The sequence below is a fragment of the Cyprinodon variegatus genome, unplaced genomic scaffold (genome assembly GCF_000732505.1).
Source record: "Cyprinodon variegatus isolate N-32 unplaced genomic scaffold, C_variegatus-1.0 Scaffold444, whole genome shotgun sequence".
Lineage (NCBI taxonomy): Eukaryota > Metazoa > Chordata > Actinopteri > Cyprinodontiformes > Cyprinodontidae > Cyprinodon > Cyprinodon variegatus.
The window spans coordinates 26095-37874 of record NW_015150897.1 but is presented as its reverse complement, the minus strand read 5'-3'; the positions used below and the strand labels follow the sequence as shown (position 1 = coordinate 37874).

The 11780-nt window shown below is 36.7% G+C and overlaps 1 protein-coding gene across 1 annotated transcript in view; it reads right to left on the bottom strand.

The window, feature by feature from the left end:
• Positions 1-61: 61 nt before the first annotated feature.
• Positions 62-11780, bottom strand: part of LOC107093747 (spectrin beta chain, non-erythrocytic 1-like) — a 36956-nt gene continuing 25237 nt past the window's right edge. The window contains exons 28-33 of the mRNA XM_015388994.1: positions 11498-11580; positions 11185-11248; positions 10738-10988; positions 8812-8985; positions 1793-1835; positions 62-1546 (exon numbers count right to left, since the gene is read on the bottom strand). Of these exons, the coding sequence (XP_015244480.1) occupies positions 1352-1546; positions 1793-1835; positions 8812-8985; positions 10738-10988; positions 11185-11248; positions 11498-11580 (810 nt within the window). The 3' untranslated portion in view covers positions 62-1351. The remainder of the gene's footprint in view (positions 1547-1792; positions 1836-8811; positions 8986-10737; positions 10989-11184; positions 11249-11497; positions 11581-11780) is intronic.

Sequence of the window (11780 nt, the reverse complement as noted above, 5' to 3'; positions counted from 1 at the left end):
AGAAGCGGTGGGGGGGAGATATTCATGTTGCTGCAGTCTGACCGCTAGATGTCGCTAAAAGTTACACACTGTAGCTTTAAAGTGTTAAGACCAGAATCTGATCAAGTCTTAGGTCTTTTCCAGCATCTAAGTTCTATCATCTGAACTATCTGATTCAACACCTTCCTCCCATGTTTGAAGACATCACCACCATGATGCTTTCAACACCATGATTTGAATCTGTAAAATCAGACTTCCCTGTAGTGCATCAAAAAAGATTCAGTGCTGATGTGTTTGGAAAAGAAAAAGAAAAACAAAAAAAGCCAGAGATTCTCGCAAACCTGCAGAATTACCACTGAGGTGAGTAGTGGAAGTCTGGTTAATGTTGCAGTTTGAAGGCTTTTTACTGGACCACCTGCAGAGATGTTAGCCAACCTTATGAAACACCCCAAAACTTATTTCATTAGTGTGACTACAAGTTGTTGAGTTGGTCTTGGTTCAGGAATATCTCAATAGCACCATGTCAGCCTAATGTTCTCCATGCATCTGCAGATATATAGTGTATACATGTCAATGAATAGATATGAAAGTCAGAGTTCATTACACAAGTGTTAATATATTTGAAAATCACAAAGGTAACTACTGCCACGGATAAATTGAGAATACAGCCTGAATAAGATTATATTCTCAACTCACAGATTGTGGAGTTTACATGACCACTACCATAATAATAAAAAAAGGTCTCCTCAGTCAGATCCTTCCCAGTGCATAAAGCATTTAGTTTGCATAACTGCTATTAAACCTGCAGTGTGTGTGCCGTTCTGCACTGCGCCGAATCCTTTACTCATCTCCACAATCTTTACAATGCATTTTACAAAGCTGCTGTAAAACATCATCTATTTCACTCTGCGTCTGTATTTTAGCATTTAGTGCCCTGAACTCAAACAGCACAGTATTACAGTTCAACCATTTTATAAGGCAGATTGATGAAAATACCTTAATGTCCTACATGGCTTTATCAAAGCATGCTGTAACAGAGCACACACACACACACAAAAAAAAAAAAAAAACTAAGAAAAGCAAAGTTTTACAAACTATCTTTGGTTGAGTGTGAAGCATTCCTGTGCTTTAATTTACCCACTAAAATTTACTTTAAACACAAAGAAAAATGGACCTTTGTAATCTCACACGCGCGTAAATACAGGCAATAGTGATGGCTTTAAACCTAAACAACACTGTTAGTTATTTTTCAGAAAAATCATATAAAAAAAACTGATAAAAAGCTTGCTCCGACAGGGCCTCCTCACACACTGCCTCCTCTTCCCTGGTTGCCTAGGCGACACCGTCTCCAGACGCCTCTCCTTTTTTTCATTCACTTCTTCTTGGCAAAGCGGCTAAACTTCTTCTCCTTGTCTTTCTTGGCAGAGCTGGGCTCAGGCAGGGCAGCAGAGGAGGTGGGAGCGGTGGGCAGGCTGTGGGTTTTGGACCCCGAGGGGCCCGGGGCCTCCTCCTCTGCCAGGATCTGAACGGCCTTCTCCATGGCCTGGCTCCAACGCTGGAGCTCCTCCTGGAATTCAACAAAAAAAAATAAAAGCCCACATGGAGTTGGCTTAGAACAGGAAGAAAACCCCCAGAGAGGCGGTGTGTGGTTCTATCTCGTAGTTTTATTTGGTCAGCTGAACAAATGGAGATACCCATGTTTGTAACGCTGGGTGAGCTGCACTCAGGGTCACAGACTGTTACTATTTAAACCTGGAAGGCTGACTGCCATGTGATTCGTTAAAAAGACGTCTCTGCAGTTTAAAAAACATACCTCATCTTTACACTGGAACAGATATTCGCTTCCGTCGGCCAGACTGTGAAAGCAAAGAACACATTTAATACAATTGCACATCTACCAAATCACAAAGATTTAATCTTATCACAGCATTCAAATCTCTGGTGAAAAGAGTCACATGTCATAATCCTGCTGTAAACTTTACAGCTCCAAGACATTATCTTTTTATGTCTGTCGGGTTTTAACCACAACTCTCCAGTATTTTATTGGGACTTTTATATGACTGAAGATCTTTATCTTGTGAGATGGAGGGAAAATGATTCATCTTAACTAATAATCTGTGGATAGTTTTCAGCAAACTTTAAATACTTGAGTAAACCAACAAAGCGATTCTAACAAGATGAAATTCCCTTTAAAAGAGGATTAATATTTTTGCATTTTCCAGGTAAAAGTCTGGAGCCACCTCTCTTTAATAAAGCCTTTCTTTAGGTTCTGAGTTGTGTAATCTCTTCCTTGGGGAGCTGGTATGGTTGCAGTCCCTCCTTTGAACCAGCTGCTTCGTCAAACTTTATTTGACATTTGATAAAAATGCCTCCAGCTTCCAAATATCACCTGCATGGCACTCAGGAATAAAAGCACCTCAGTCAGAATTCAGTGCAAGTATTTGTTAAATTATTACCTTTAAAGTGTTTTTTTGGACATATTAACAAGTATCAGGTTTAAATTTTCCTAAAATGTCATGTCTGCTCGTCATGGATTTCCTTCATTTATCGGTGCTCAGGTATTCATATCGATGGATGTGGTGTTAGCATCACCTGCACTGTTTTGAACATATTAAACCCCAATATCCAACAGTGGAGAAAGAAGTTGTTTCCAACCTTGTTTATCCTTCAATTCAAGCATCTTTTTTTTACAGCTTTCACTACAAAACCAACCAGCTGTAACTTCACCTGTGCAGCTTATTCTCAGAGGCGTAGCCAGAAAATTTTAATAGGGGTGGCCAGTCAAAAATTAGTGTACACTAAGGGGTGGCCAAAAGTGGATAGTCGCCAGAACCTCAGAGTCAATTTACGCCGTTCAACAGGAACAAACTATACTTTCCTACAGCCTTTGCTAGCAAATAGATATTTAAACATACTTTCTGTCTAAATAAAAGGTATAGTGGACAAAATGTATTTTCTATTGTCATTACTTATCTACTTTTATCAAAAATTGTTTAGCATAAAATTAATATTTACATGTACTAAAATCTTCATTAAAAGGATTTCTAAGTTATTATTAAAGTAGTTATTTATCTATGATTTCACTGAAGACTCCTAAATGACCTGCAGAGACACATTATTTTCTCTTTAGCCCATATAACAAACTTTAGTTCGGTAAAGAACATGAATTCTGTATATATCAACTTTAATGTGTGTGTTTTGATGTGCATAATTAACTACTGCGTTTTTCAAGTAATTGTTAATATAAGAAGAATTAAAATGTTTAATAAGTTGGAACATTCCCCTTGAGAGTATTACTGCTGCCACCATCTGTATTAGAGGGCAAAAAATTTGGTAGGGGTGGCCAATGATTGGCTAAGGGTGGCCATGGTAACCTCTGGCCCCCATCTAGCTCCGCCCCTGCTTATTCTTACAACCTATCTGGTTTGCCTTTCTGTAACAGAAGAAACATTTTGATAGATTTATTTTATTTTTTATTTTCAGTTTTTACATTGATATCCACAGTATGAATTATTTATGACTAAAATCATCTTCTGCCTTTCTTCATGGTGGAAAAGTGAAAGATTTTTTACAGTTATTTCAACCTTCCCAAGCTGTGAGGGCATAATTTATCTTTAGATCCTCCATCAGCTGCTAAAAGGAACCCAGTGTTGTTGAGTGATACCAAAGAGCGGCGGTAGAATTAATCAAACCTCCCAGCTGTCTTTAGCTGATGCTTAATTTAAGGTTAATCTGTGGAAGACCAGAAATCATACATTTTATCATCCTGTTACTTTTTTTTAATGAAGAGAAATGAGACAATAGATTTTTTTTACTTTATTAATCTCTTAACTGGTTTCAGATTAGTCTACTTAGAACTGTATTTTAATTCATTTATACTGGGCAGATTTTTATGGAGGACCAACTCTGCCATATTTAAAAATCAATACAGAAATAAATAAATGCTCAATAAATAAATAAGCATACAATTAATTGCCATAAAAAATACAATAAACAAATAAATGTAAGTAGAAGTTAAATTATACAGAGACATAAATGTATTAACTCTTAATTAGCTTCTTTATTTATTTACCTTTGTAATATTTACCTTATTTATTTTTTTGTCCTTTATAATCTTCAACTTTATTTTTTAACTACTTATATTTTTAAGTATTTATTTATGTGCATGTTATAATATTTTTGTCTGTTTTATTCTTTCTTTGTATTTTTTTACCTTAGTTATGTCTTCGCTGCTATTTATTTCTGTCTGCCCTTTTTACATTTACATTTATTGGGCATTTATTTATTTCTGTATTTATTTTTAAATATGGCAGAACTGGTCCTCCATAGATTTTAGGTTTGTCTCAAGATAGGAGAGTTTTGTTAATACATTGTGATAAAAATATGCTCTTATTGGAAATTCACAATTTTTATCCTTTTTCTAATTTCTCAGGTAGGAACAAATTTTACGAGTTCTCCAGAGTATACGTAGGAGTTTTGCACAATCATTCAGCTGTTATCCAAACCAAATTTTCACTAAATGTCTTTTTTTTAAGAAATAAGGCTGAAACAATTAATTGGATTAACTGTGATTAACCGTTTATTGAAATAATAATCAACTAATTTAGTGATCATTTAATCATTAACTGGAGTATTGTGACTTTAAAATATGCCTTTAGCTGACAGAGCACCCGTCTTAGAGCAGTAATTATACAAAGATTGTAAAAAAAAATGTTAATATTTTGCATTTAATATGCTCTATCCAGAACTCCACAAGTGGAAAAGTTTTAGTTTCATCTGGTTTGATTTCGTAAAAAAAGTCTTCTTTAAGGAATCATTGGCTATCCGATTATTACTTGGTTGATTGAAAAAATAATCGACAGATTGATCGATTTGCAAAATAAGAATTAGTTGCAGCTCTACTTAGAAGCAATTAGGCTAGATTATTAAATATTAGGCAACTCTGCAAATCTAAAAATAAAAACGTATGCTATCAGTCAATACTTGCAGCTGATAGGTAGGTGTCCAGAAGACACCGCTTTAATTTTTTATGATTACATCAAAAAAAAAGAACAGTCAAAGTTTAAGCTACTATTGAAATCACACCTGGAACAGAAAACGGAGGGAAAGTTCAGCAAAACACCTCTAATGGTGAGACTTGCAGTCATATCACTCCATCGCAGCTCACTTGTTTTATTGTTACACTAAATGCTTAATGTTTGGGGTTTAAAGTTTTTCTTTAGAATTTTGCCATCAACATTTTATATATATGTTTAAGGGTTGTTAGAGAGATGGAGAGTATGATGAATGGATGGAGGACATGTTATACAGAACATGTTAGTGAAGGGTCCAGCAACACTGATGTGTCAGCATCATAGAGCAGAACCCTGACGGTGCGCGTATCATTACAGGACGTGACCAATACAGGAGCTTCTAACTGACTGAAGCACTAAAATGTGTTTATATACGTATCTGTATCTGCAGAAAAAAAAAATGTCTGGTCTTTCGCTGTTCATCATCAAAATGATGAAGAGTTATGAAGTGGCTTCAAGGCAAAGGAAATCTTTCAACCGTTTGGGATCATTTTGATCTCATAGTTGTTTTTCATTTTCTCGTTGCGACATCCTCTTTCTTTCGGTTTTCACTCAACTTAGCTGAACTAAAGTTCATTTCAAACTGGCTCTTAGTTTACGGTTTTTATTGTACTTATTGTTTCACATATTATTTTTGAAATCTTGTCCACAAGCATCCTCATTTCCATGTTCACTTTATGATAGATGTTCTCATTATTTATTGGCTGTATCTAAAAAATATCAGATATTTTCAATTTAAATGTAGATATGACATAATACAATGTAATCCACAATAAGTTATTACCATAAAAAGTCCAGAATTGTTCAAAAATAGTGAAAGAACCCCAATTTAGCACAGATATGGTGCACACTCTTATTGTCTGCAATGGTGATGCTGGGAAAACACCCCCCACCCTCCTTTCTGCACAGCTTGTTTTTAGATATTAAAACTTCTTTTGCTCACAACTGATTGTTTGATCACTAATGATGCACCAGTTGAGTTTCCCCATTAATCTTGTAAGATTTATTTAGATCTTTCCAATATTTTCACCCATAGATGTAGATGGAAAACGTTGGAGATAAGGTGATTGATGTATTCATGATTTGCTCCAAGAATTTTAAAGAGTAAATTTATTTGTAATCTTGCTGTGAATTAAATGAGTAGAAATGCAAGTAGAGCATGTTTAAAACATGTAACGCTCCAGGCTGATGGATGAGCCTGATAAACAAGTCTAACAGATGAAGGGAGACAGTGAAGGAGAGAAATCAATGTTTTAACATCACTAAAGCTATAACAGTGCAGTGAAAAGCTTCCTCCCTTACAGGTTTATTCTGGTTTTGCTTTTTGCCAAACTTAAATTTATAGAGGAGGATGTTTTTTTTTTTTCCGGTGTCTAAATAAGCGGTCTTCCTAATTGTCAATCATTCTGGTGATATGTTTATGTAAGGCCGTCCTACGTGCTTGTTCCCATTTTCACTTAACGGTGGTGATTGATTGATTTTATTATTACAGACTCAAGGTCCAATATACATTAAAAGAAAACAGATACACTAAGAATAAAAATAAGTTTGTCTGACATTGAGGAAAAATTGCAATTCTTCTTTTGGAAAGTAAGCTTGTATGAGTGATGCAAACAGCGATGCAAACAGAGCGTCAACGAGTAGAAATGGGCTTTTGCACGCTCTTGCACGCGTTTGATATGAATTCCCACTCGGGAGTGGAGTGGAGTAGGCGGGTCTTTTCAAAAATTTGTGAAAATCATCCACTATACCTTTAAATGTTTCATATCCTCAAATAATTGTGAAAGATTACCTCGGTAAATGCAGAATTTACTTTTCAACTGATTATCCCATTAAGGGAAAAAAGCTGTCCAAACTGACCTGGGCCTACAGTATGTGTAAAAGCAGATAGCTAATATTGCCGCCTTGGCAAACATTTTGATAATGAACTGGAGATTAGTTTTTAACTTCACTGTGAAGGAAATTTAGTTCAATAATAATAACTGAACTTTATTGATCTCACATTCTGCATTTAACCCATCCCCTTGGGGAGCAGTAGGCTGCCATCATGGGGCGCCCGGGGAGCAGTGTGGGGTTAAGGGTCTTGCTCAGAGAGCCAGAGTGGCAGTCTGTGGGAGTGGGGCTCGAACTCAGAACCTCAAAGCTCTATGCCCTAACCACTAGGCCGCCACTCCACAGTCACCAGTTAAATCTTCTTTATAGAACTGTTGGGATTTAATCACTTTGCAATTATTTTAAACATGTAACCTGTTAAAGTTTAAAAGTTAAGGCCATTGCATCTAAATGAGTTTGTAATTCTGACTAGGCCACTTCAAAGTGTTCTATTTTTACAATTTAGATAAAACTGCTGAATTTGTTCAGCTCATTGTCCTGCAGAATAATCTGGGTTTGAACATATGCTGACAAACTGATAAGATGTTTACTGTAAATAATTCAGTAACAGGACAAGGTTACATATTCAGTTGTTTTCAAGCGTTGTACTCATGTCTCACCAGTCCACAGATTTCCAAAAGCCGAAGTGTTTAGTTTGAAACTCGTCATTTTTGAATCATTCAACCTCTTCTTTATTCTTAAACTACAAACTCTGACCTTCAGTGAGGCTTGGTGTGCTTTAGATTTGCAGATTTCTTCTGTGACCTCCTGGTTGAGTCATTAACGCCCTGCTGGAATAAAGTCTTCCTCTTCAGGGAAGGTTCCCCGCAGGTCCATGCTTTTCACCATTAGGCTTTACTGAACTTCTTTTTCTAGCTAATAAACGTCAGAATTCTTTAGTTTAAATCTTCCATTTGATCATGGTATCACATGCTGTGTTTTTTAGATCTTTTAGATCTTGATTTGCTGATTCATTAATCAGGCCTGGATGAAGATGGTGAAACTTTATTCATCTTTCAAAAACTTTAACTAATCTCAGTTAAAGGTAAAGTGGAGGATTTTCATGAATTTTTGAAAAGACCCACGTGCACGACCCCATTTCTCCTCGTGCACGCTCTGTTTAAAAGTTGCTCTTTGCATCACTCATATAAGCTTACTTTCCAAAAGAACATTTGCAATTTTTGTAAGACTCAGCACCAATAAGTGAAAATGGAGACGAGCACGTAGGACGGCCTTATGTAAACATATCACCAGAATAATTGAAAATCAGGAGGACCACTTATTTTGATGATCCATGCGGAAAAAGAACACCTTCCACTATACCTTTAAGTCATCTTTTATCAAAGGGAGAAATTACTTTCTACTTTTCAGGCTGGTTCGGACAGCTTGATTCCAATAAAAGCAGATATTATAGATACGATTTCTTGTCTAACTTACATTAATGAGAGACAGTTGGTAAGGAGTTAAAACAAAAACTTTTTCACAGCACTGTATACACTAGGGCTGATCTGTTGATGTGAGCAATTTGAAAAAAGTGGAGTGGAGTCACACAGAGTTAAAGTTTAGGATTGTTTCTCAGCTGGAAGCTGAAGGGTAGAGGCAATGACTCTCTGCAGTCACTGAATGTCTCTGCTGGTAGCTTCAGAAACATCTGAAAAATGTGAAATCCTTAAAAGCTGCCATGGCTGTCATTGTTCAATAACCTTTCTTCACATGGTGCTTCAATTTTCTCCTCGAAAAAAAAAGAAAGGTGTGTTGGAGGACTTTAGACAAGATAACAATGATATGTGACAAGTATAAGCAAATCCAAACCCATCTGAAGAAAGTGAAATGCATTGAGTTGACTAAAAACCATTTATCGCAACCTGGAGCTCGACTTGATTCTTACCGCAGCTTGGCAACATTCTTCTTTTTCTTATAGTTAGGGAGGATCTCCCAGGTGGCGTTGCTTAGGGGTAGGGGGTCTTCACCGTGATAAGTCGTTCCATGACCAAAGCTTTTGGAGTCCTTATAGGCCGACAGCTGACCTGGCCTCAGCACACAGTACAAGTTGTTCCATGTCCTGGGTGTAAAGACACAAAGGCAGAACAGATGAAGATCCGGACAGTTTTTTCTCTGATGTTAAACTTCAAAAAGTTGCTCATTATAGTTTTCTCCTTTGTCTAAAAGTTGTGAACCTAGATAAAGGCATGTAGATGTTTAACGTCATCCTTAAATCTTCAGCAGTGAACTGAAAATGTATTTAGTTTTATTAACATTTATGACACCAGGCTGCAGGAAGTTATACCCGAACATCATTCCTCTAACGTGCAGCAAGTGACTTTATCTTCTGTTCAGCATTCTCAGGAAATATGCAAACTTTCACTGAAGTGTTTTTAGCATAACAGGGAGTCATTTTTGTGATTGATGGCAGTTTATTTGTGGAAAGCATTCATTATTCATGCATTCATATTCATTGATAATTGTGAGTCTCCCTGTGACACCAAATAATTGGATGCTGGGTTCACGCCTAATGAGGGATAAACAGATATTTACATAGCAGCCCTTTTGAAAATGATATAAAAAGACGCTAACGTCCCCAAATGTTTCATGCTACGTATCCCTTTAAATTACTTTGCTCTTCCTCTACATAGTTGGTATGTTTCAATACCAATTATCTGATGAAATGCACAGTTCCAGTTAGACAAATACACTCATCGTTGCCATGAATCCCCTATCTTGGGCCTTTTAATGATGCCTTTGCTATGTTCTTTTTAGCAGAGTGGGATGGTTATATAACATACAACTTTAATGATTGTTAAAAGCAAGAATATGAAGCAAAACGTTTAATTTACGACCAGCTTTTTCTAATCCACATTTGGTTCTAATTGTCCATTATGGGTAAACGTTTTTGGTTGCTGTTTGCAAACTTCTAGAAAAGTCTTGGTTGGATTTTTGAAATCCCTTCTTATCAGAAATTGTAGATTTTATTAAAGTTTGTTTGTTTAATGCAGAGGACTCAGCTTTGAAGTGTGATCCATATATTCTGTAGTTTGGTAGTTTGGGGATCATTATTCTATCAAAACATGCAGATCTGAGTTTCAGCCATTTAGCTTGTGATTGAAGATGAAACATTTGGAAGTTATCTATATTAATTCATCCCCTTTTCAAAATGCACTAGGCGAGCAAAAACAGGCTCCCAGCATGATGCAGCCACCACTGTGCTTAAAAGCTGTTGGAGAGCTCTTAGGTCTAAGAGCCCTGTAATGACTCCTGCAAAACGTATTTATTGGTTGTCTCGCTTTAAAAATTTTTTTCTTTGTTTGTCATTCAGTCCAGTTTGCTTGTGTGTTGGTCGTGTTGTTGTTAATTAGTTTTAGGTTCATGCCAGGTTTGAGCCTGAGGGGATACTGCGTCATTCCTGAACATCCTGAGCAGTTTTCTTCAAGCTGAAAGGGACAGATTTGCTCTCAAAATGTGTTACAAATTAGTTTTATAGCTTATAGTAAATATATATATATAGTTATCTAAAACTAAAATTAAAACTAGTTGAAAGTTGGAAAAGATAAGGCTAGTGGACTGCGGCCTTTAATATGACAACTTTAGATGAATATAACAACTTATGCCACACATAAGTGGGGGTGTGTGTTTTTGTAATTATTTAGGTCAGTGTGGTTCGGTGTGGACTAAGAAAATCTCCAAAAATTATCATTTATGTTGATAAGTGAATGTAAACTTCTCACATAAGATAGATGAGATCCTAAAACATGCATAAGCACACACTAATCACTGCACACTAGGTAGAGGTGTGCTGGATTTTTCTGCTGTCACCGACCTGTTAGATGCCTTCTTTCCAGAACCCTCTACATCATGTTTGCGGCACAGCATTCCCTCCTGCAGCACCGTCTGAGTCCTTTGGGTCTCTGATGGCAAGGTGGCCGCCTTCTCTGGTTCTTTAGGAGTCACAATGGAGACAGAGGGCTCCAGCTCCAGAGAAGCGCTCTCTCTAATCTCTGACACGATAGGCACCGTGGAGTCACCAGCAGTCCCATCCATCTGACCTGAACTGGGCTCCATCGCGCCGGACTGGGGCAAACAAAAAGAAAACAACAATAAATCATTCTTATTTTTTTATTTTTTTTTTTATACAATAGGGTGGGTATAAATACAAAGGAACATGTTTGAAATAGACATTATTAGTCTATTAGTCAGGGCCGGATTTAGGTTTCAATCTCCTAAATCAGGCCTTGGAAAAACAAAAAGCAGTGGTTTAGCTACTAACCAGGGTCTGTTCCTCAATAGTGTGGAGTTGTGAAGATTCTTCTACGAAGCCTGTGTCTTCTCTCCTAAGCATAAACACACACAAAAAAACAAAAACAGAAGACAAAGAGAGAAACTGTGTTCTTATTAACAGTTTAAACACATTTTATCTGGATCTCCCAGAAAGAATAAACCCAAAGATGCACTTTTCTTGATAATTCTGAGCTCCTTGTTCTATCAGTTCTCATTTTTCACTTACAGGTCGTGTCATAAATGAATATTAGTATTTTTGGAGTGTTTATTTGCTCTCCAAGTGTTTAAACGTGTGTCTTTACCTGCTCTCTCTATCTGAGCGCTGCTCATCTTTAATGAACTGCTCTATCTCCTGTTGCTGCTTCCTCAGCTCCAACAACTCCAGCTGCAACACAGAAACCTGTAGTTATTTCTATGGCCAACACATTTGTTAACAACTAAAAATATGTTTATTAAAAAAGGACATGATGTTTTTCTTGGTTCTCGTAAGATCACTTATTCAGGATTCCAACAATGAAAGTCTGAAAAATGTTGATTTTTAGGGATGCACGATATTGGGATTTTGGCCGATATCCGATATGCCGA